Source organism: Leucoraja erinacea, chromosome 15 (assembly GCF_028641065.1).
Source record: "Leucoraja erinacea ecotype New England chromosome 15, Leri_hhj_1, whole genome shotgun sequence".
NCBI classification, from domain to species: domain Eukaryota; kingdom Metazoa; phylum Chordata; class Chondrichthyes; order Rajiformes; family Rajidae; genus Leucoraja; species Leucoraja erinaceus.
Genome location: NC_073391.1, coordinates 45336668 through 45362199, shown reverse-complemented (window position 1 = coordinate 45362199; position 25532 = coordinate 45336668). Strand labels below are relative to the sequence as shown.

General features: G+C 47.5%; 3 protein-coding genes across 3 annotated transcripts in view; 1 reads left to right on the top strand and 2 right to left on the bottom strand.

Annotated features, from left to right (window-relative positions):
* Positions 1-4774: 4774 nt before the first annotated feature.
* Positions 4775-6988, bottom strand: LOC129704317 (zinc finger protein 271-like). Its single transcript, XM_055647375.1, has one exon. The coding sequence runs from the start codon at positions 6394-6396 to the stop codon at positions 5128-5130; it is 1269 nt and encodes a 422-aa protein (XP_055503350.1). The 5' UTR covers positions 6397-6988; the 3' UTR covers positions 4775-5127.
* Positions 6989-9979: 2991 nt separating this feature from the next.
* The window catches only part of LOC129704332 (zinc finger protein 239-like), a 29362-nt gene continuing 13809 nt past the window's right edge, over positions 9980-25532 (bottom strand). Inside the window, exon 2 of the mRNA XM_055647406.1 lies at positions 9980-12077. Coding sequence (XP_055503381.1) covers positions 10055-12077 — 2023 coding nt within the window. The 3' untranslated portion in view covers positions 9980-10054. The remainder of the gene's footprint in view (positions 12078-25532) is intronic.
* Positions 18642-24116, top strand: LOC129704350 (zinc finger protein 239-like). Its single transcript, XM_055647435.1, has 2 exons — positions 18642-18906; positions 22765-24116. The coding sequence occupies exon 2, from the start codon at positions 23300-23302 to the stop codon at positions 23897-23899; it is 600 nt and encodes a 199-aa protein (XP_055503410.1). The 5' UTR covers positions 18642-18906; positions 22765-23299; the 3' UTR covers positions 23900-24116.

Here is a 25532-nt window from a genome sequence, read left to right as displayed (position 1 = left end):
CTTTGGTTTCCTCCCACACTCCAAAGACGTACAAGTTTGTAGGTTAATTGGCTTGGTAAATGTAAAAATTGTCCCTAGTGGGTGTAGTATAGTGTCAATGTGCAGGAATCACTGGCCCTATCCCCGAACTCTTATCTCCGTTACATTGACGACTGCATTGGTGCTACCTCCTGCACCCATGCAGAACTCATGGACTTCACCACCAATTTTCATCCTGCACTCAAATTTACTTGGACCATCATCGACATGTCCCTCCCCTTTCTTGATCTCACAGTCTCTATCACAAGAAATAGACGATTAACTGACATCCATTAGAACCACTGACTCCCACAACTATCCCGACTACACATCTTCCCACCCTGCTTGCTGCAAAGACTCTATCCCATCTCCCAATTCCTCCATCTCCACCACATCTGTGCCCAAGATGAGGTGTTCCATACTAGAACATCTGTGATGTCCTCATTCTTTAGGGAACGGGGGTTCCCCTCACCCATCATAGATGAGGCCCTCACTCGTGTCTCCTCTGTACCCCGCAACTCCACCCTTACTCTTCTAGTCGCAACAGAGAGAGCCTCCCTAGTCCTTACCTTCCACATCAGCCATCGCATACAACACATAATCCTCCGAAATTTCCGCCACCTCTAACGAGGTCCCACCACGACCCACATTTTCCCATCTCCATCCCTTTCCACCTTCCGCAGAGACCATTCCCTCCACAACTCCCTGGTTAACACATGCCTTCCCACCCAAACCAGCCTCTCCCCAGGTACCTTCCCCTGCAACCGCAGAAGATGCAAACTTGTTGCTATACCTCCTCCCTCGACTCTGTCCAGGGACCTCAACAGTCCCTTCAGGTTAGGCAGAGGCTCACTTGCACCTCCTCCAACCACATCTACTGTAACTGTTGTTCAAGATGTGGACTCTTATACATCGGCGAGACCAAACGCAGACTGGGCGATCGTTTTGCAGAACACCTTCGCTCAGCCCACGTCAACCAATCAGTTCTCCCGGTTGCTGGACACTTTAATTCTTCTTCCCATTCCTACACAGACCTTTCTATCCTTGGTCTCCTCCATTGTCAGAGTGAGGCTAAACGCAAATTGGAGGAACAGCGTCTCATATTTCGCTTGGGCAGCTTACAGCCCAGTGGTACGAGTATTGATTTCTCTCACTTTCCCCGGCATTCCCTCCCTTGCTCTCTATCCTGTTAAAGTTCATTCCTTAAAACAGACAACTCACAATAAATTAGGTAAAACCAACACAAGCTTTACTGATCATTTAGTCGGCGAGAGTGCTAGGAGATACAAAGTCAAGTATACAGCAGATACTTAACTCCTCCTAGACCATCACTCTAATGAATGAAGACATACAGCATCTTTTTATAGTATTTCAGAAACATAGTCACATGTTATATACAGAGTTGAAGCAATGACATCGAATACATCAATCACAGAGTATACCCATTCAAAGCATGCTTGTCACTAATACTATACTTCTCATGCTATGGTTATATTGATCACAAACTTTAGTTACGAAACCCCCAATAACAGGAAGTTAGTCAAAGGTCTATCATCTGCAGTAGCTTCTTAAACAATGTAATCTTTGATTGTCAGCTACTAACCAGAAGGCTTCTGTTTACAGAAACTTCCAACTGAAGGAAGCATATCCTCTCCTCGTCAAGGCTCTGTTTACAGAAGCCAGAACCTTCTCAGCAAGTACATCCTCTCTCACCATTGTCAATATCTTTTGTTTGGGCACAACAGGAAGCAGCTTAGATGGCAGTTTGAAAGCTGGCCTCCAATTTCCTGATTCCTACATTTCTACAACCCCAAATTTCAAAGCTTTCATTTGCTCAGAACCCAAAACCCAAAGAAATCAAATTAATCTTTACTTATAAAATACATAAAATATTCCATTATTAACTAGGAATATTATCAATCCCTCCCTCACCCAAGTTGCACTCGCTCCTCATTTTCACCCAACAGCTTACAATGGCCTGTCTCCTTTATCATGGTCACTTTTTTGCATATCTGTTTCATTGTTCTTTATCTCTCCACATCACCATGTATATCTATTGTTTCCCCTTATCCCTAACCAGTCTGAAGAAGGGTCTCGACCCGAAACGTCACCCATTCCTCTCCAGAGATGCTGCCTGTCCTGCTGAGTTATTCCAGTTTTTTGTATCAATCTTCTGCCTAAAATTACTTCTGTGTACTGTGGGACATGAATTTTACATTGATGGATCCTCCACCAGAGTGTCTGGCGGCTCCCTTCAGACAAGCTATGCGAATATCAACCCTTATATTTAGTTGAATCAGCTGCATTATCTTCCAACTTGCTCTGCTCAAGTTGCTGAACTTTTTGCCCTCCTCACCCATGCATGTATTTTAGCCAAATCTACTATCGTTAATCTGTAGTAAGGAACTGCAGACGCTGGTTTAAATTGAAACTAGTCACAAAAAGCTGGAGTAACTCAGTGGGTCAGACAGCATCTCTGGAGAAAAGGAATAGGTGATGTTTCGGGTCGAGACCCTTCTTGCATCTGAAGCAGGGTCTCGACCCAAAACGTCACCTATTCCTTATCTCTGGAGAAAATGAATAGTGTTATTCAGGCAACCTGCTATGTGCTGGGCTTTGCTGATAGTTACTGCTAAATGTATGACATGAAGAAAATAAACACAGTACAACTTTTGTTCATATGCAAATTGATTTTATAGAAATGCTTGAATGTTAGAGTTATAAATATGTGTTGGTAATCGTAAACTTGTTTACCAGATGGGTGGAAGTCTTTCCTACTCATCGCAGTGACTTTACTAGTTTAGTTGTATGAAAGGAATAAACACAACTAATGAAGAGACTTCAGTGCAAACAACATTTCTCTTGCCCGTATAGATACATAGCAAAATAGGTGCAGGAGTAGGCCATTCGGCCCTTCGAGCCTGCACCACCAATCAATATGATCATGGCTGATCATCCAACTCAGTATCCCGTACCTGCTGTCTCCATACCCCCTGATCCCTTTAGCCACAAGGGCCACATCTAACTCCCTCTTAAATATAGCCAATGAACCGGCCTCAACTACCCTCTGTGGCAGAGTTCCAGAGATTCACCACTCTCTGTGTGAAAAATGTTTTTCTCATCTCGGTCTTAAAGGATTTCCCCCTTATCCTGAAGCTGTGACCCCTTGTCCTGGACTTCCCCAACATCGGGAACAATCTTCCTGCATCTAGCCTGTCCAACCCCTTAAGAATATTGTAAGTTTCTATAAGATCCCCCCTATCATCCACGATCATCGGGGGCAGTTGAAAAACAAGAGTAAATTGGCTAAATTATGAATCATGAGATGTTGAAAATGGCCTTCTTCTTCTTCTTCTTTCGTGTGGCATGTACAGCCTAAAGTTGTTGGACAACTTGTTCTATTTGATCTTCCGTTTGTGCACCTCGAGTTGATTGCATTAGTCGAAACAGGGCGGACCACGTGAAGGTTGCAATCTTCTACCCCGAAAATGGCCTGAAGCCTTGCCAATAGCTCTAATGATAATGAGCTCTAGCCCAAACAGTTAAGGGATGCAGGAAACATGTTCCCGATAGATGCAGGAAACATGTTCCCGATGTTGGGGGAGTCCAGAATCAAGGGCCAAAGTTTAAGAATAAGGGGTAGGCCATTTAGTACTGAGATGAGGACTGTCTTGTCACACTGAGAATTATGAATTTGTGGAATTTTCTGCCTCAGAAGGCAGCGGAGGCCAATTCATTGGATGCATACAAAAGAGAGTTAGATCAAGCTCTTAGGGCTAGTGGAATCAAGGGATATGGGGAGAAGGCAGGAACGGGGTACTGATTGTGGATGATCAGCCATGATCACATTGAATGGCGGTGATGCCTCGAAGGGCCGAAGGCCCTACCACTGCACCTATTGTCTGTGCATCTAACTCCCGATGAGATAGTAATGGACAGGTGAATTAAATTATGAGCGAGTGTTCCACTGTCGACAAAGACTATGTACATTCATAGCATGGATGAGAACATGCTAAATTATTGCACTACACTGACTGAATCAATCAGCGAAAGCTGTCATGTGTACCAGCCTGTGGACTATGTGCTCGTAAAGACTTTCAAGCAAATCAACTACCTCCAACCACACTGGGAAGGACTGTTCCAAGTGCTGTTGATGATCCACACTGCAGCGAAGCTTCAAGGAAAGGCGTCATGGATCCACGGATATATAGCTCCTAATGCTTGGGGAGTTAAAACCCTTCAGGTTCACTTGATCAGGAATCATGTTCAGTCATCCCCAGGGAAGATTAGATGCCGGAGATAGGCCGAAAACCTATTTATTGTCAGCAATACAGTGTTCCACAGATTTCTCCACAAACTGATACCTGGCCTAGGAGTAAATGAGCCAGGGAAAGCAATTGTCAAAATCTCAGCCACCATGGAACAAACAGAGAACAGGACAGTAGATGCAATTTTTGCAGAACAGTCTCTTGCTTGACTGTTCTCCTTTATGATAAGTTATTGCTAATGAAGTTAACCGTCACTCACGTCTCGTGCAAATTATTCCGACACCAGCTGTTATCAGGCAACTGAACTATCCTGTCACCAACTAGAGAGCAGTGCTGACCTACCATCTACCTCATTGAAGACCCTCTGCTTATCTTTAATCAGACTTCACTGGACTTCATCTTGCACTAATTTCCTTTATCTTGGATCTGTACACAGGGGCAGTATGATTGTAATCATGAATAGTATTTTCACTGACTGGATTTGCACATAACATAAGCTTTTTATTGCATCACAGAACATTGGAAAATAAAGTAACCTAATAAACACTTCATAGCCTCCTCATGCGCAGATCGTTCAAATAGAGCAAATATATTTATAACCGATGAAGAATAGAATAGTGCATTGTACAGGTGAACCTCCACGATGTACGATTCTGTTCTTCATCGATTATAAATATGGTTTGTAAATCTACAATGCTACAAAGCAATCTACAATGCCAAAGTCTAAACTTGGAAGTGATGAACAGTAGCCCTGACTGTCGAACTGACCACTGCAGTCACCTGTGGACACGCCGGTGAATCCGCAGTGGCAGTGTTTAGATGTCCTATGCATATACCGCAGTCAAACCGTCTCTTCAGTGTGAGTCCGTTGGTGTCTCAGCAGGTGGAAGGACCGTGCAAACCCCTTCCCGCACTTGGAGCAAGTGAATGGCCTCTCCCCGGTGTGAACCTGCTGATGAGCCAGCAGGTCAGACGACTGTGTAAATCCCTTCCCACATTCAGAGCAGGTGAAGGGTCTTTTCCTCGTGTGAATTCGCTGGTGTTTCAGAAGGGACGAATGCTGAGCAAATCCCTTCCCACACTCAGAGCAGGTGAAAGGCCTCTCCCCGGTGTGAACCCGCTGGTGAGTGAGCAGGTCAGATGATTGACTGAACGCCTTCCCGCACTCGGAGCAAGCGTATGGTCTCTCCCCTGTATGTAGTCGTTGGTGTCTCTTTAAGTCCCATAATTGAGTGAACCCCTTCCCACATTCAGAGCAAGTAAATGGCCTCTCCCCGGTGTGAAAACGCTGGTGAGTCAGCAGTTTGGATGACCGTGTAAATCCCTTTCCACACTCGGAGCAGGTGAAGGGTCTTTCCTCGGTGTGCACCCACTGGTGGATCTTCAGACTGGATGACCAGTTGAATCGCTTCCCACACTCAGAGCAAACAAATGGCCTCTCCCTTGTGTGAATCCTCTGGTGCTTCAACATGTCTGATGACCATGTAAATGCCTTCCCACATTCAGTGCAGGTGAAGGGCTTTTTTCCAGTGTGAATTCGATGGTGTTTCTGAAGGTCCGATGAGTGAGCGAATCCCTTCCCGCACTCAGAGCAAGAGAATGGTCTTTCTCTAGTGTGAACGCGCTGGTGCGCCAGCAGATTGGATGACCCTGTAAATCCTTTCCCACATTCGGAGCAGATGTAGGGCCTTTTCCCAGTGTGAATTTGTTGGTGTTTCATAAGGGACGAGGACTGAGAGAATGCCTTGCCACACTCGGAGCAGGTGAATGGCCTCTCCCCGGTGTGCACCCGCTTGTGAATGAGAAGGTCCGACGATTGACTGAACGCCTTCCCGCATTCGGAGCAAGCGTACGGTTTCTCCCCGGTGTGAAGTCGTTGGTGTCTTTGAAAGTCCCATGACCGGGTGAACCCTTTCCCGCACTCAGAGCAGGTGAACAGGCTCTCCCTGGAGTGAACTCGCTGGTGCTTCAAAAGGTAGGATGACCGTGTAAAACCCTTCCCACATTTGGAGCAGGTGAAGGGTCTCTCCTTGGTGTGAATTAGCTGGTGGATCTTCAGACTGGATGACCGGTTAAATCGCTTTCCACAATCGGAGCAGGTAAACGGCATTTCTTGGTATAACCGAGTGAAGCTCTCCCACAGCCAGAGCAGGTGAACGGCCTCTCACTGAGTGAACCCACTTGCACTTCTTAATTCATTTCATAACCTCCCTCACAACTCTATTTCCTTCGCCCCATAGATGCTGCCTCACCCGCTGAGTTTCTCCAGCATGTTTGTCTAATTAAATAACCGCTTCGATAAGTTTCTCTTTGTCTACTGGGATCGAAACTCAGTTCGGATCTGAGTTTTGTCTCCAGCCACTACCTCTCTGGATCTGGGTTTCGTGAGTTCGCAGGGTTTAGAAACCCAACACCAGCTCACAATCTGTCCGCCCGTGGACTGGGCTCAGCTGTGTAATGGCGGCCATCTTACCCATAACTCCAAGGGGGTAGAGAAACCGCTCTATTCTGCCCCTGCGCCGGAACGCCCTGAAGTCAGGCCTACCCCGGGCGGGGAAGTCCGTGGACTGGTCCTCCGTGCAGTGACTCGCTGTGTTGCGGGAATCACATCGATTCTCCCCCAGCCGCTAGATGGTCCACGGCCCGGCTCCGACTCGCCGCTCTTTGAACCCGTTCGGTGGCTCGAGGCGTCACATCCGGTTCCTAGCGCCTGCGCGCTGGAACACAAGCTGCCAGCGTCCAACAGGGAACCGTTGCTGCGCTGCTCCAGGGACCCAGGTTCGAATCTGACCTCGACTACTGTTTGTGTGGAGTTTGCACGTTCTTTGTGTGATTATAAATTTATCCAGATTGCGCGTTCTCCAGGTGTTCCCCTTTCTTACCGCTTCACAAAAGTTCAACTAAATTTAAGGTAGCTCTTTCTTCCCAAAAACTCTTTCTGGCTTAAGTCCTCCCTCCATCGCCTCCAATTTAAATTCAACTTGGAATATTTTGGAGGACCAAGAAGAGACACTTTGGTATAAACAGGACACTGCACAACCATACCTCAGCAATGATCATTTGTGGACTTTGTTTGGGTTTCACTGCCCTTTTATGTACAGTATCACACCTAGTTATATAGTGTTACTGAAAATTTGTTGTATTGACTATTACATTTTTATTTGTCATGTCGTTACGTTAATGGACCTTGATCTGTTTCATATGCAATTGCAAATTACTCTTGACTTGCACATGGCTGTCATTGGGCAGGGTGTTGAGTATAAGAGCTGGGATGTTATTCTGCAGATCTACATGATGTTGATGAGGCCTCTTTTTTTTAACCAAACGTAAATTTATATATAGGTACAAAGTGACATTGAAAACACAACTCTAAGGAAACACTTATCTAAAATAAGGAATATACATATAAATATCAAACATTGTTATTTTCATCTAAGAAGCACGCAGGCCCCCTGCAGCATCCAGCAGTCCTGGAAGGCAGCCAGGCTGCCCTTGGATACCTCCCGCTCCAGGCACAGATGTAAGCCCGAAAATGGGGAAGGCAGTTGGCCTGAGTGGAGCCCTAAGTTGCCCGTGGTCAGCTTGGTAATTCCCCGCAGCGACTGACCAAGATATCCCCTGACTGACAACACCACCGCTCCTCCCCTCCCCCCACACTGAGTGCCCAAAGATCAGAAGAGTGGGGCCGAAATGTAACCAGAATTTGAGGAGCAGTTATTCAAATACGCCCTCTTCAGCTACTTCCCTGTGCAACCACAGGAGATGTTACACCTGTGTTTCAGAAGGAACTGCAGATGCTGGAAAATCGAAGGTAGACAAAAGTGCTGGAGAATGTTACCAAAGTGTCTCTTCACTTTCACTTTCACGGTGGCCTTGTCAGGATTGTATCTGAAGTTCATATATGATCTTTTATTGGCAGACGATGGAGCTACAATACTGAGAACTATATTCCTCTCCCTATATAATCACTCTACCTACTGTACTTATGTTTGTATGTATGTATAGAGTTATCTGATCTATTTGGATAGCAGACCAAACAAAGCTTTTCACTGTACCTCATGGTAAACCTAAACCAAAGCTGGAAAAGAGTTTGAATACTAATCAGGGAGACCGCCAAGGTGGCAGTCGGAGAGAGGACATACTGGGGGGTACTGGGGAAAAATGGATTAAAAAAATAAGAAAGGTGTTATTACTCTGTTTCTATGTTTCTATGTTACTCATATTAAAAAGACACAAAATGTTGTTGGAACTCAGCGGGTCAGGCAGCATCTCAGGAGAACATGGATAAGTGAAGTTTCAGGTCAGGAGACTTCTTCAGTGATTAGTCTGAAGAAGGATCATGACCTGAAACGTTAAGTATCCATGTCCTTCAGACATGCTGCCTGTCCTGCTGAGTTAATCAGGCACTTTGTGTCATTTTGTGTAAACCAGCAACTGCAGTTCCTTGTTTCAACATCACTCTTATATTATTGTAGTATGGGCTTCGCAATAGCCATCAGGAGGTATATATACAGATACATGATGGAAAATGTATAAGCACAGGGATATCATAATGGGTGATTAACTTCCTCAAGGTTGACTGGATTTCCTTTACACTAGAGACATAGGCACGACAGAATTTGTTTGGTACATTCAAGAGGGCGAGACTGAGACCATGAGACTGATGGAAACACAGACCCTTTAACCCCAGGAGTTATCCATCAAGACTCGGTAACCTTGCATTTTACCACATTCATATCTATCTGCCATATTGTTTGACCATCTGTTCAGCCTGGACAAATCCCCTGGCAGTCTCTTCACAACCTCCTCGGGTCTAGTTCATTCAAAAAGAGCAAATATATTTTGAATTGGTGAAAAATCAAATTGTTCCCCTAATTCTAGGGGTGAACCGCCCACCAAAGTGCCAATAATCAGGATCCAAAACTGGACGAGATGAACAACGGCACTGAATGCAGAACTCATGGCCAGTCACATGTGGACCCGCCTGTGTCTCAGCTACTAGTGTGTTTAGATGCCCGAGGCACATCCTGCAGAGTAAACCACCACTTCAGCGTGTGTCCGTCGGTATCTCAGTAGGTCATACGACCGAGTGAATCCCTTCCCGCACTCGGAGCAGGTGAACGACCTCTCCCCGGATGATTGTGTGAATGCCTTCCTCCAATGAAGCAAATGTTCGGGCTTTGCCCGGTGTGAGTTCGCTGGTGAGCGAGCAGGTCAGATGATTGACTGAAAGCCTTCCCACATTCGGAGCAACCACACAGTATCTCACTGGTGTGCATTTGGTGGTGTTTCAAAAGGTCTGATGACTGTGAGAACCCTTCTCCACACTCGGAGCAGGTGAGCGGCCTCTCCCCGGTGTGAATTCGCTGATGAATGAGCATTTTGGACGACAGTGTAAATCCTTTCCCACACTCGGAGCAAGTGTTTGGTCCCTGCCCAGTGTGAGTTTGCTGGTGTTTATGTAGGACCGATGACTGAGTGAATCCCTTCCCACATTCAGAGCACGCGAATGGTCTCTCCACGGTGTGTATTCGCTGGTGCACCAGCAGGTGGGATGATCGACTGAACGTCTTCCTGTACTTGGAGCCAGCGTAGTCTCTCCACCGAGTGAATTTGTTGATGACTCTGAAGGTGCCATGACTGAGTGAATCCCTTCCCACATTCAGAGTAGGTGAACAGTCGCTGAGCGGTGTGTACTCGCTGGTACACCAGTAGGTTGGATGATCGACTGAATACCTTCCCGCGCGCTCAGAGCAAGTGTTTGGTCTCTACCTGGTGTGAGTTTGCTGATGTTTCAGTAGGTTCGATGACTGAGTGAATCCTTTCCCACACGCAGAGCAGGTGAACGGCCTCTCCCCGGCGTGTCTTCGCTGGTGTGCCAGCAGGTTGGATGATCGAGTGAATCCTTTCCCGCATTCGGAGCAGGTGAACGGCCTCTCTCCCGTGTGTATTCGCAGATGCGCTTGCCGGTCAGATAATCGAGTGAACGCCTTACCACACTCCGAGCAGGTGAATGGCCTCTCTCCGGTGTGAGTTCGCTGGTGTGCCAGCAGGTCAGATGGTCGTCTGTAAGCCTTCCCGCACTCGGTGCAAGTGTTCGGGCTCTCCCCGGTATGGGTCAGCTGGTGCTGCAGTAGGACCGATAACTGAGTGAATCCCTTCCAACACTTGGAGCAGGTGAACGGCCTGCTCTTCCCGGTGTGTATTCGCTTGTGAGTGAGAAGTTTGGATGAGAGTGTAAATCCATTCCCGCTCTCGGAGCAAGTGTTCCATCTCTCCTCGGTGTGAATTTGCTGGTGTTTTAGTAGGGCTGATGACTGTGTGAATCCTTTCCCACACTCAGAGCAGGGGAATGGCCTTTCCCCAGCGTGTCTTCGCTGGTGAGCCAGCAGGTTGGATGATCTCGTGAACGTCTTCCCGCACTCGGAGCAGGCGAATGGCCTCTCTCGCGTGTGTGTTCGTTGGTGCGCCCGCCGGTCGGATGATCGAGTGAACGCCTTCCCGCATTCGGAGCAGGTGAACGGCCTCTCCCCGGTGTGAGTTCGCTGGTGTGCCAGCAGGTCAGATGGTCGTCTGTAAGACTTCCCGCACTCGGAGCAAATGTTCAGGCTCTCCCCGGTGTGTGTTCGCTGATGTTTCAGTAGGACCGATAACTGAGTGAATCCCTTCCCGCACTTGGAGCAGGTGAACGGCCTCTCCCCAGCGTGAACCCACTGGTGATCGAGCAGGTCAGATGATCGACTGAACGCCTTCCCACATTCGGAGCAACCGTGCCATATCTCGCTGGTGTGCATTTGTTGGTGTTTCAGAAGGTCTGATGACTGAGTGAACTCTTTTCTGCACTCGGAGCAGGTGAACAGCCTCTCCTCGGTGTGTATTCGCTGGTGAGTGAGCAGGTTGGACGACACTGTAAATTCCTTCTCGCGCTCGGAGCACGTGTTCGGTCTCTCCCCGCGGTGAGTCTGCTGGTGTTTCAGTAGGGCCGATGACTGAGTGAATCCGTTCTCACACTCAGAGCAGGTGAACGGCCTTACCCCGGCGTGCCTTCGCTGGTGCGCCAGCAAGTTGGATGATCGAGTGAACACCTTCCCGCATTCTGAACAGGTGAACGGCCTCTCTCTCGTGTGTATTCGCTGGTGCGCCCGCTGGTCGGATGATCGAGTGAACGCCTTCCCGCACTCGGAGCAGGTGAATGGCTTCTCCCCAGTGTGAGTTCGCTGGTGTGCCAGCAGGTCGGATGGTCGTCTGAACGCCTTTCCGCACTCGGAGCAAGTGTTCGGGCTCTCCCCGGTGTGAGTTTGTTGGTGTTTCCGTAGGACCGATGACTGAGTGAATACCTTCCCACATTTGGAGCAAGGGTACGGTCTCTTCCTAGTGTGAATTCGCTGGTGTCCCCGAAGGTGCCATGACTGAGTGAATCCCTTCCCACATTCTGAGCAGGTGAATGGCCTGACTCCGGCATGAACTAGCTGGTGAGCAAGCAGTTTGGATGACCGTGTAAATCCCTTCCCACACTCCAAGCAAATGAACGGTCTGTCCGCGGTGTGTATTCGCTGGTGCACCACCAGGTCAGATGATCGAGCGAACGTCTTCCCGCACTCGGAGCAGGTGAACGGCTTCTCCCCAGTGTGAATCCGATGGTGTGCCAACATGTTGGATGACCGAGTGAATCCCCTCCCACAGACAGAGCAGGTGAACGGTCTCCCCCCTGTGTGAGTTTGCTGGTGTGCCAACATGTGGGATGACCGAGTGAATCCCCTCCCACAGACAGAGCAGGTGAACAGCCTCTCCCTGGAGTGAACCTGCTGGGGTTTCATCGAGTCAGATGACTGAATTCATCCCTTCCTGCAGCTGGAGCACGGTGTGATATCTCCCGTTCAGTAAAGAATACGACCAAATGAATTACTCTGCTTCTTTTTTCCAAAGGTCGGTAAATCTTTGAACTTCATTACCAACGAGATCTCTGGAGGCTCAGTCATCAGTTGGTTTCCAGGAAAGATCAACAGTTTTGTGGATATAAAAATAGTAAGGGTCAATGGAATGGGGCAATAGAATTTGAGGTCCAAATTAAGTGATTACAATAGATTGCAAGTGTCACAAGGTCCACTACTCCCTTTCCCACACGCTTGCACGTTTTCATTCATTTAATAACCTCCTTCACAACTCACAATTGTTCTCGTATCAACTGGCTCTATTCTCACAGAACCCGCTCTATTCTCACAGCGAGTCAGTCCTACTGGCTACGGGGTAGGTTCGTGGAGTCTCGGTGGTGGGCTGGACATCCGTGCAGTGGCTCGCAGTGTTGTGGGGAGCACATTGATTCTCCCCCAGCCACCAGATACCTCTCGTCCCGGCTTCGGCTTTGATTAAACCCTCGACCCGGCTCCGACTCGTCGTTCATGGAGACCCGGACGGTGGCTCGTGGCGTCACATCCGGTGCCTCGCGCATGCCCACTGGAACGCAGCTGCCGGCGTCCAACAAGGAGCCGTTGCTGCTCTTTCGCGACCAGTGCCCACGCGAGCGTAACATGCACGAGATAGCCCAGCTGTTGGCGCTTGTACAGTGAACAAGCAGAAGCTGCGCGGCTCCAGGGACCCGGGTTCGATCCTGACTTCCACTACTGTCTGTGTGGTGCCTGCACGTCCTTCATGTGATTATAAGTTTCTCCAGGTGTTCCCTTTCTTACCACTTCCCAGGGGTGTGCGGGTTTGTCGGTTTGTAGAGAAAAATATTTTTTACACAGAGAGTGGTGAATCTGTGGAATTCTCTGCCACGGAATGTAGTTGAGGCCAGTTCATTGGCTATATTTAAGAGGGAGTTAGATGTGGCCCTTGTGGTTATGGAGAGAAAGCAGGTACAGGACACTGAGTTGGATGATCAGCCATGATCATATTGAATGGCGATGCAGGCTCGAAGGGCCGAATGGCCTACTCCTGCACCTATTTTCTATGTTTAATGGGCCTCAGTAAATTGCCCCTAGTTTGCAGGGAATGGATGAGAAAGTGGATACCAAAGAACTAGTGTGAATAAGTGACGATGATCGGTGGGCTCAGGGACTTGTCCCCATGCTGTATCTCTAATCTGAACTGTAGCTGTGTTACACATGCTCTGTGCTTCCATACCTTCTCAAAATTTGATCCTAAGTTAGGTGTGGAAGCAGGGTTAGTTCATTTAGCTCCTCATATGTGCTGCACAATTCAATAAATTATGGCTAATCTTACACCCCAGCGCTATTCCTGCTCCAACCCCATATCCTTGTGTTCCTTTAATATTTAAAAATCTAGTGTTCAGTAATTTTTGAATGAAAACGTAAATTGCAGAATCTGGAATCTTGAGTAAAAGAAAAAGTGCTAGAAGAACTCAGCGGGTTAGCAAATTCTGATATGGGTAGGTGATGGTTCAGGTTGGGACCTTTGAAAACTGGTAAAGTGAGGTTGGGGCGGAAGCATGCCCATGTCATAGGAGCAGAATTAGGCCTTTTGGTCCATCAAGTCTTCTGCACCATTCAACATTGCTGATCAATCTTTCCCTCTCAACTCCATTCTCCTGCCTTCTTCCCTTAAACGTTGACACCCTTACTAATCAAGAACCTGTCAATCTTCACTTTAGAAATACACAATGTCCTCCACGTTCATCTGTGGCAATGAATCCCACAGGTTTATTCCCCATGATTAAATAAATTTCTCCTTACCCCCTTACTAAAGATATGTCCTTTAATTTTGAGGCTGTGCCCTCTGGTCCTGCACTCTCCCACGAGTGGAAATATCTTCTACTATCCAGGCCTTTCACTATTCGGTTAGTTTCAATAAGGCCCCCCCATCATCCATCTAAACACCAGCGATTAGAGGCCCAGAGCATTCAAACACTCATCATATGTTAACCCAATCATCCCCACGATCATTCTCGTACAAGACCTCTCGACCCTCTCTAACACCAGCATATCCCTCCTCACATATGGGGCCATACCTGCACACATTACTTCAAATGCAGTCTGAACAGTGCCTTCTAAAGACTCAGAATTACATTACTGTTTTTATTTTCTATTCCATTCAAAATAACTGCTGACAATGCATTAACCTGCATAACTACCAATTCAACTTGAAAATTAATTCAATTTTCAGAATCCAACGCCAACACTCCAAAGTCCATTTGCACTTTTGGTTTCTGAATCTTCTCCCCATTTAGAAAATAGTCTGTGTCCACCAGCCGTGAGTGAGTGAACTGCGAGTCCAGCAGCCGTGAGTGAGTGAACTGTGAGTCCAGCAGCCGTGAGTGAGTGAACTGTGAGTCCACCAGCCGTGACTGAGTGAACTGTGAGTCCACCAGCCATGACTGAGTGAACTGTGAGTCCACCAGCCATGACTGAGTGAACTGTGAGTCCACCAGCCGTGTGAGTGAACTGTGAGTCCACCAGCCGTGACTGAGTGAATTGTGAGTCCACCAGCCATGACTGAGTGAACTGTGAGTCCACCACCCGTGAGTGAACTGTGAGTCCACCAATCGTTACTGAGTGAACTGTGAGTTCAGCAGCCGTGACTGAGTGAACTGTGAGTTCACCAGCCGTGACTGAGTGAACCGTGAGTCCACCAGCCGTGACTGAGTGAACTGTGAGTCCACCAGCTGTGAGTGAGTGAACTGTGAGTCCACCAGCCATGAGTGAGTGAATTGTGAGTCCAAGAATCCATTCAGGCCCACAATGTCCATACTGGCCCGCTGGAAACTAATCCCTTTGGCCCACAACTCCCATACTAGCCCTCCAGAAAGCCCCTCCCCACTGGCCACCGCCTGAAGCCGTGCTCACCCCAGGCTGCAGACGCTCCCCCCTACCCCACCAGCCCCCGCTTGAAACCAACCCCCTCCCCTAGCTACAGAACGCAACAAGAGACACAACAAGAAAGAATGGACTGAATAAATCTCCTCTTTAACGTTTAAATTGTTGTTATATTTTAAGAGTTATTCGCATTTTAAGCTTTAATAAATCCCTTTTCCACTTGCTGTGCCCCTCAACTGCACCTGCGTAGTTCTACGTCACAATGGGAACCCAATGGGGCTGCGCCGCCGGAGAGGCACTCAAACTCTCCCCCCCCCTCCCTCTCTGCCCCATCCCCCGTTCCCTCTCTGCCCCCCTTCACGCTCTCTCTCCCCCCCCCCCCCCTCTGTGCCTCTGTGTTGCTCTGTGTGCTTGTGCCTCTGTGTCACTCACTGTGTCCCTCTCTTTGCCTCTGTGTCCCACTCTGTGTCCCACTCTGTGTCCCTCTCTGTGTGCCGTTCTGTGTGCCGTTCTGTGTGCCGTTCTGTGTGCCTCTGTGTCACTCTGTGTGCCTCTGTATCCCTCTCTGTGCCTCTGTGTCCCTCTTTGTGCCCTTCTCTGCCTCTGTGTCCCTCTCTGTGATCCTCTCTGTGCCTATATGTCCCTCTCTGTGCCTCTGTGTCGCTCCCTGTGTCACTCTGTGTCCCTCTCTGTTCCTGTGTCCCTCTCTCTCTCTACCCCCCTCCCTCCCTCTCTAGCCGCGCCTGCGAGTTGGGGGCGATATGTGAGTGAATAGGGCAGGGGATGGGGTAAAAGGAGTGAATGGATAATATTAATATAATATCAATGGGGATGGTCAGTGTGTGTGTATGTGGGGTGGGGTGGTTAGTGTGTGTATGTGAGGGGTTGGTTAGTGTGTATGTGTGGCACCGCAGGCCGCCCCTTCCCCCTCCCCGCTGTATTTGTGCATTTGTTTGTCCGTCTGTGATTCATATCTCCTCGAAAACACGACACGCTAACGGTGAAATGTTTACATATTCCGATAGAGATTTACGCCATGATGTCAAAAATCGCCTCATCTGAAAATTTGATTAATTATTTCCCCGAGTTATTTATGAAGATGTTAAAAAAATTCAAATGACTTGGTAAATAAACGAGATGGTCTCGCTGATGACGTCACAATGGCTTTGCTCCTCGTGGTCTGCTGCCCAATGTTCCATGTGCAGCAAGTGACGTCACCACCCTTAATTCTTAAAGTTTACATTTAATTCTGTTTATTTGAAAATAATCCATTTTAAACCAATAATTTCTTTACAATTTTAAAAGTTCGCGGTTATTTACTCTGCAGATTTTTACAGCTTTTGACCGCTTTCTAACAAAATCTGTTTATTTGAAAAGCCCGCTTGCAGTCGACTCGCACTAGGTCGGCCGGCCGCAATCGGCCAGCATCCCTGGGCTCTGGATTGAAGCCGCTGAACACGCAGTAATTTGGTTGGGCTTCCGAGGTCCCGAGCGCTACCGAGGCCCGCTGCCCTCCCCCGCCCCCCCCCACTCTCTCTGCCCCCCCCCCCCCCCCCCCCCCCCTCCCCCTCCCTCCCTCCCCTCTCCAGCTCTCTACCCCTCCCTCCCTTCCTCCCCCCACCGCCCCTCCCCTCTCCTCTTCCCGCTCTCCCCCCCTTCTCCATCCATCCCCCCCACCATCCACCCCCCTCCCTCTCTCTCTCTCTCTCTCTCTCTCTCTCTCTCTCCCCCTCTCTCTCTACCCCCCCCTCCCTCTCTAGACGCGCCAGCGAGGTGGGGATTTTGCGTCAGTGGATAGGGCTGGGATGGGGTAAAAGGAGCGAATATATCAAAGGGAGTAGTTAGTGTGTGTGTGGGTGGTGGTTAGTGTGTGTGGGGGGGGGGGAGGTTGGTTAGTGTGTGTGTGACGCCGCGTTGAGGGGACGGGACCCAATGGGTCCCCCTTGGTCTCGTGTATATATATAAAACATCTCGCATCATCAGAGACCCACACCAGCTGGTCATACTCTTATTTCACTCCTGCCATCGGCAAGAAGGTATAGGAGGCTGAAAACTAATGTCCAGATCTCAGAGCAGCTTCTTATTCAGGCTATTAAACATTACAACATCCATATAGGTTCCGAACTACATAGATTTTGGGTCATTATTTTTTACTTTGCATTATTACTGTTTGTCTCTGTGTTTGTTTATTGAACTTTTTTCTTTGTTGTTTTTTATGGCGTTTACAAAGTACTATGTTTACATTACCTGTTGTGCTGCTGCAAATAAGAATTCCATTGTTCCACTTTGATAATAAAACACCCTTGACTTTTGACTTCTTGTGTCTTATTTTATCTGTAACTTTAATGTGGTTGAAATCATAAAATTGGGAAAGTTTTTACTGAGGGGAATTTAACCAAGTTGATCCCGACCCGAAACATCGCCTATCCATATCCCCCACAGAGCTACGTCGGTGAGACCAAGCGTAGGCATGGCGATCGTTTTGCCAGACACCTCCGTTCGGTCCGCATTAACCAACCTGATCTCCCGGTGGCTCAGCACTTCAACTCCCCCTCCCATTCCGAATCCGACCTCTCTGTCCTGGGCCTCCTCCATGGCCAGAGTGAGCAGCACTGGAAATTGGAGGAGCAGCACCTCATATTCTGCATTGGCAGTCTGCACCCTAGCGGCATAAACATTGAATTCTCCAATTTCGGGTAGCCCTTGCTGTCTCCTCCCCCCTCTCAGCTCTCCCTCAGCCCTCGGGCTCCTCCTCTTCCTTTTTCCTTTCTTCTTCCCACCCAGTCTGAAGAAGGGTTTCGGCCCAAAACGTTGCTTATTTCCTTCGCCCCATAGATGCTGCTGCACCCGCTGAGTTTCTCCAGCACTTTTGTCTAACTTCGAGCTACCTGACCCTCTGAGTTATTCCAGTGCTTTGTGTTTTGCTCAATATTCCAGATGCTGGAGTAACTCAATGGGTCAGGTAGCATCTCTGGAGATTATGTTTTGGGTTGGAATTCTGCTTAAGAAGAGGCAAGTGTTTTATTGTCCATATGAGAATAAAACACTCTTGACCCTCTCTAAAGATTCCTGCATCTGTAGTTCCTTGCATCTCCTCCTTTCCAATTGCAGTCCCAATCCAATCGTTAGCCCTCTGGATTTCGATATTAATAACTGGGCAGTGTAAGGATTGACAGTGGCCTCCACAGCGGGTCAGCTAGCATCTCTGAAGAACATGACGTTTTAGGGATGGGACCGATCTTCAGACTTCGTTTTTTAGTTTTAGAGAAACAGCGCGGAAACGGGCCCTTCGGCCCACCGAATTCACGCCAACCAGCGATCCCCGCACCCTAACACTGTCCAACATACTAGACACAATTTTATCAAGCAAATTAGCCTACACATCTGTGCGTCTTTGGAATGTGGGAGGAAACCGGAGCTCCCGGAGAAAACCCACGCACAAACCCCGTCCCTGGCGCTGCAAGGGAGTAACTACCGCTGCTCAACCGTGCCGCCAGAGGCTGAAGAAGGGTCTCGACCCGAAACGTCACCTATCCATATTCTCCAGAGATGCTGCCTGGCCCGCTGTGTTACTCCAGCATTTTGTGTCGTTCTTTGGCAAACGAGCATCTGCAATTCATTGTTACTACCGCACCTTGCTCCACGTTTGGCGGCAAAGCTGCTGAAACAATGACCATCTCCCCTACCCACAAACTCCAGCGCCCTGGCTCTGCGCGGCCGCGCCACGACCTATCCCTCAGCGCACATGCGTGATAGGGGTGCGTTAAGATCTTTGATGCAGGCTGGGCTGAGTGGGAGAGGAGAAGAAAGGCCCGGTACGCGGGCGGCCGGAGGGCCAGGAGGAGCGGGTAAGGTCCGGGGCCGGGCGGTGTGGCGGCGGAGATCGCTCCCTGGGCCTTACTCTCATCCTTGGTGTCGAGTAAAGCCCGGGGGCACGGCTGCGCTCCCGGCCACGGGAATCAATCACGGCGCTTGCACAGGACGTTGCACCCGAGTCTCGCCCATCTCCCCGCGCACTCTGCACCGCTCTTGATGGTGCCGAAGACTTCCACCCTCTCATCCCGCAGCTCCAGGCACCGCTTGTCGGGAAATAATCCGCAACCTCCTCTCAAATCCAAGAGAAAAAAATCCTTTGTTTAGCTCGATCCCATCCCTCTCCCGGGTGTTTAAGGCGTGGAAGGGAAAATGGGATAACATCGACGGTCGGCATGGATTCGATGGACCGAAGTGCCTGTTTCCGTACTGCATCTCCAAACTAAACGAATAGCCCGGCTCCAAAGAAAATGAGCTCTGGTTTCCTCCCACATCCCCAAGATAAGCCAAAAAAAGAAATCCAACATCATTTGCAAACCTTCTGCACTCTCTGGCACGGTCGCATGGTTCTGCAACCCGGTGATCAGGGCTGTTCCCAGTATTTATAATGACCCAATCGGTGTTTTAAATTGCAGTTTAACTTCCTTTCTCAATCTCTGTGCCTTAACTTAGAAAGGAAAACACTCCTTTTGGCTTGGCTGTTACCATGCTTGTAATATCCTGCATATAATGCAGTCCAGAACATGTGTAATGCCAGTACAGTTTAGTTTAGAGAAACGGGGTGGCAATGGGCCCTGAGTCAACGATGGCCTGTTTGCACTAGTTCTATGTTATCCCACTTTTTCATCCATTCGGGGCAATTTAAAGCTGCCGATTAACTGACAAACATGCATGTCTTTCAGTTGTGGGAGGAAACCAGAGCATTTAGAGAAAACCCATGTAATCACAGGGAGAACGTGCAAACTCCACATAGACAGCACCTGAGTTCAGGATCGAACCCTGATCTCTGATCTGAGGCAGTAGCTCTACCGACTATGCCACTGTGCTGCCCTAAAGAAAATTGTAGAAGTCTGTTGACATGCACTGCAAAGTCACTGTCCTTCTATGGTACTCAATATCCTGCCATTTATCCCCAGTCTGAAGAAGGGTCCTGACCCGAAACATTGTATGTCCATTCCTTCCACAGAAAATGCCTGACATACTCCAACATTTTGTGTTTTGCTCAAGATTTAAGCAACTGCAGATCCTTGTACCCACTTGCCTTGATGCACCTCCCCAAACACATTACATCACATTTCAATTGTGCTTTGTCACTTTTCCACCCGACTGATCAGACCATCCAAAGTAACCTTAAGTCAAAATCTTCCCTTCCAGCCAGGGATTACCATGGAAACACTTTTTTTCAAATATCAGTAAATAATACAGTGCAGAAAACATACAACAATGTATGCAAATCAACTTCCACATCCAAGAAGATGTATTGACTATATAAATGCAACCTGATTTTAAGAGCAGATTTGTGGATTTTTACAACAAGGAAACAGGCCCTTTGGTCCACCTCGTAAATGCTGATCAGGTTCCTTAACTGAACTAGTCCCACTTGTCTGTGACTGGAGCAATATTATTGAACCTTTCCATTCCATATATCAGTCTGTGTCTTTTAATTGAATTAAACAGCAGTGCTTCCAGCGGCACTGCTGGAAGCACTGCTGTTTCACAATGCCAGAGCCCTGGGTTTGATCCTGACATCAGGTGCTTTCTGTATGGAATTTGCATGTTCTCCCTCTGAGTGAGTTGGTTTTCTTCAGGTACTCTGGTTTCCTCCCACATCCCCAAGATATGTGCGTTTGTAGGTTAATTGGCCTTCAGTTTAATTTATTGTCACGTGTACCAAGGTACAGTGAAAAGCTTTTCTATATTGTCCTGAGTGTGTAGGGAGTGGATGAGAAAGAGGGGTAACAGAACTGGTGTGAACAGATGATCGATGGTCATTGTGAACTTAGGAGGCTGAAGGGTATGTTTCTATGCTGTATCTCTAAACTAAATTAAACTAAGCTAAACTTCCTCTGGTAGCTTGTTCCATGCATTATTGAATAAATATTCTTCAGTATCTTGGGATAAAGACCAAGCTCCTGTTTCAAGAAATGGCAGACTTATTTTGTGTGCTCATCTAAGAGAACAGATGGGAGATAGGCCTCAAGTTAAATATCTTCTGACCACATCTCTAACTTTGGACCTCCCCTCCCCAAAATGCTAGTGAATTATTAGGCTAGATTTGAGACCTAGTCTCAGGAGTTAGACTTGATGTCCACATCTTGATAATTCTAATTGTCACAGTTTGATCTAAAGACAGATACAGCATAGCAAGAGGCCCTTCGGCCCACTGATTCCACGCTGACCATCAATCATCCGGTCATATTAGTTCTATGTTATTCCACTTTTTCATCCACTCCCTACATACTCGGGGCAATTTTTACAGAGGCCAATTAACTATGATTGTGGGGGGAAACAGGAACACCTGAAGGAAACCCATGTGGTCACAAGGAGATTGTGCAAACTCCACAGACAGCACCAGAGGTCAAGATCAAACCCGGGTCTTTGGTGCTGTGAGGCAGCAGCTCTTCCAGCAGTGCCATTGTTGCCTGAACATTGTTGACAAGCTAATTCCACTTGCATATGCCTGGCTCAGATCTTTTCAAACCTTTCCTATACACACAGCTGTCCAAGTGTCTTTTAAATCTAGTAATTGTACGTACCTCCAGCACTTCGTCTGGCAGATCGTTTCATGTACAATGGACAAATATTCTTCAGGACCTTGGGATATTTTGTGTGCTCACCTGAGAAAAGATGAAAGATGGTCCTCTTGTTAAATATCTGTTGACATATATACCAGTAATCACCCTCATCTATGCAGCAGCACTGAAGGTTTTTTGTTAGATTTTTAAGACCATGCCTCAGGAATTATATTTAATATGTGCATCTTAATAGCTCCAACTGAGTCATAGTCGTACAGTGTGTAAACAAGCCCTACATGCCCCATCTATACAAATCCCACACCTGCATTTGACCCATACCCCTGTGAAACTATCCTATTCATATACCTGTCCAATTTTTAAAAAAATGTGATAGTACTTACCTCAACTACCTCCTCCGTCAGTTCGTTCCATTTACCTACTACCCTTTGTGTAAAAATATTGCCCCTAAGGTTGCTATTAAAACTTCCCACCCCCCCACATCTTAAACCTATATCCTTTGTTTCTTGATTCCCCTACTCTAGGTAAAAGTGTACATTTATCTTATCTATACCTCTCATGATCTTATACATTTCTATAAAATCACCCCTCATCCTCCTATGTTCCAAGAAAAAGTTTGAGCCTGCTCAACCTGCTCAGGCCATCAAGTCCTGCCAACATCCTTCTAAATCTTCTCTGCACTCTCTCCAGCTTCACAACATCTTTCCTTTAACAGGGTGACGAAAACGCAACACAAAACTCAGTCTGAAGAAGGGTCTCGATCTGAAACATCACCAATTCCTTCTCTCCAGGAATGCTGCCAGTCCTGCTGAGTTACTCCAGCAATCTGTGTCTAACGACAATATTCTAAATATGGCCTCACCAATGTATTTTACAATTGTAACATGACCTTCCAACTTCTATAGTCAATACTCTGATTGATGAAGGCCAATGTGCTGAAAACCTTATTGATCACTACCTGTGACGCCACTTTCAAGGAGCTATGTACCTAAACTCCTAGATCCCTCTGCGCTACAACACTCCACAGAGACCTAGCATTCACTGTATAACAGTGTTACAGTTGACCAGAGAAAAATGAAATATGTATTCTGAAATTGTATCAAATTATTTAATGATGACTTTTGTGAACTTATTTTACAGGGTATTAAATATGCTGGAGGATATTTCAAACCAACCAGCAAGTCAGGACCTGAGGCAGTCTCTCGATTCACCAGCTCCTGCGGCAGTCTCTTGATTCACCAGCTCCTGAATGCCATGGGCGGTGGAATGTTTGTTATATCACTGGGTATGAGTAGAAGACCTCACCGTGATAGGCAAGGTGGTCGGAAACACACTGCTAAGTGATAGTGGGCCAGAGCGCTTGCGATATTGCCACAGCCAAAGAGAGGAGTCACGGGTCACGGAGAGAGAGACTCGCTGCATGTTGTGTCTGTGCGCATGTCAAAGCTTTCACAAATGAACAGATCTGGTGAGAGACCATGTATATATTCTTCAGTTGTCTGAGCGAGCGGGGTGATACTCCGCTGATAGAGATATACAGCACGCCTTATTGATGGTTGAAAAGGAAGTGCATGCTGGTCCCAGCAGTAAGCTTGTGCATTGGCTTTATTTGCTGTGAGTGGGGAGAAGTTCGTTAACTTTTCTTCCAAATCAAAGCACTATTGCCTTCACACTAATGAAACCGTTTCAGTGTTCTGATTGTGGGAAAAACTTTAAGCGGTCCAATGCCCTGATCACACACCAATATATTCACACCGGGGAGAGGCCATTCATTTGCTCTGTGTGCGGGAAGGGATTCACTCACTCCTCCCACCTAGTGAATCACAAGCGGGTCCACACTGGGGAGAGGCCCTTCATCTGCTCCATGTGCGGCAGGGGATTCACTCAGTCGTCCAATCTGCTGACGCACCAACGAGTCCACACCGGGGAGAGGCCCTTCACCTGCCCTGAGTGTGGGAAAGGCTTCACTTATGCATCCCAGCTGCTGAATCACCAGCGAGTTCACACTGTGGAGAGGCCCTTCACCTGCTCTGTGTGCGAGAAGGGATTCAACCAGTCGTCGTCCTTGCTGAGGCACCAGCGGGTTCACACTGGGGAGAGGCCATTTACTTGCTCCATGTGCGGCAAAGGATTTGCTCACCCAGGCAACCTTCTGACACACCAGCGGGTTCATACCGGGGAGAGGCCATTCACCTGCTCCGTTTGTGAAAAGGGGTTCACCCAGTCCTCCCATCTGCTGAGACACCAGAGGCTTCACACCGGGGAGAGGTTTTAACCCTTTGGTATGTGTGATAATATAAACACAGCGACTGCCCAAGATGTCAGTAATTTCTGAAATCATGCAGGAATTATATTTTGCGATTTGTTGTTGCTAATATTTCCCAAATCAATTTAGTTAATGTGCACAATTGGATATTATTTCTGCTCAATACAACTAGTTTGTAGTGTAATATTGTTGATCCATGTCAAATAAAAATTACCTGTTTGAAACATGCATTCGTTATTTACTCTACTAAACCCTTCGCTATTTTTAATACATCTTTCAAAACTTCTCTCAATTCTCTGTGGCAAGAGGGATGTTGCTCTGCTCAGTGTATTCGCTCAGGTTTGTAGCAAGGAAACAATAAAAAATGTAATAACAATGAACTGCAGATGTTGGTTTATACCAAAGATAGACATAAAATGCTGTAGTAACTCAGCGAGTCAGGCAGCCGAATGATCGCCTATCCATGTTCTCCAGGGATGCTGCTTGACCCGCTATACTACCCCAGCATTTTGTGTCTATCTTTAGCAAGGAAACAGCCTTTCACGAAACATCAATACACTAGTAGCAGTGGTCGGTACAATAATATATCATGTAGGAAGGAACTGCAGTTGCTGGTTTACACCGAAGAAAGATACAAAATGCTGGAGTAACTCAGCCGGACAGGCAGCATCTTTGGATAGAAGGAATGGGTGACACTTCGGGTCGAGACCCTTCAGACTGAGAGTCGGGGAGAGGGAGATATGGAAGGGTAAGGTGTGAAACTGAGACATCAAAGGCGACAAAGTTCAAGGAAGATATAGGTTAGATCATTGTTAGCTAGGGGAAGTTGACGAAACATACAAAAAAATGTTTTAATCAGGACAGTCAGACTGGTCGGAGAACTAGGATGGGGGCGGGATGGAGAGAGAGAGAGAAAGCAAGGGTTACTTGAAGTTGGAGAGTTCAATATTGATACCGCTCAGCGATTGTTTCACCGAACACCTTTGCTCAGTCTGCCTAAACCTCCATGATCTCCCGTTTGCTGAACTTTTTAAATCCCCCTCCAATTTCCATATTGACCTTTCTGTCCTGGGCCTCCTCCACTGTCAGTGAGGCCCAATGAAAATTGGAGAAACAACTCAGTTTGCTTGGGCAGCTTATAACCCAGCGATATGAATAGTGACTTCTCTAACTTCACATAATTCTACATTTTCCTTGAAATACAACCATTAACTAGAAATAAGGAACTGCAGATGATGCTCCAGGTATGCTGCCTGATCGCTGAGTTACTTACTTTTGTTTTATAAACCAGCATCTGAAGTTCCTTGTTTCTACAAAAGCTAGATGATTTCAGCCAAAGACACAAAGTGCTGGAGTAACCAGGGCACCGGTTACATGTACAATGTAGGTGGTGGTTGACAGCTGGTCCCAGGTGGAATTCAAACAGTGGGGTTGGTCAAGCACCTCCCAGCTCATGGTGCTCTCAGTCCTTAACGTCTCAAAGATACGTTCAGCTCACAGGCAGGACACCGGGGGTGAAATTTAAAAAAGAAAATGCCTTGCACATCTCATTTAAACTTTGCCCCTCTAGCCTTAAAGTTATGTCCTTTTAGTTTGGTTTAGATATAGTGTGGAAACAGGCCATTCAATCCACCGAGTCCAC

What these genes read in the sequence shown, in the direction of transcription:
- LOC129704317 (XM_055647375.1), bottom strand. Translation starts at nt 6,396, where the DNA reads ATGCCGTTTACCTGCTCCGATTGTGGAAAGCGATTTAACCGGTCATCC.
- LOC129704350 (XM_055647435.1), top strand. Translation starts at nt 23,300, where the DNA reads ATGAAACCGTTTCAGTGTTCTGATTGTGGGAAAAACTTTAAGCGGTCC.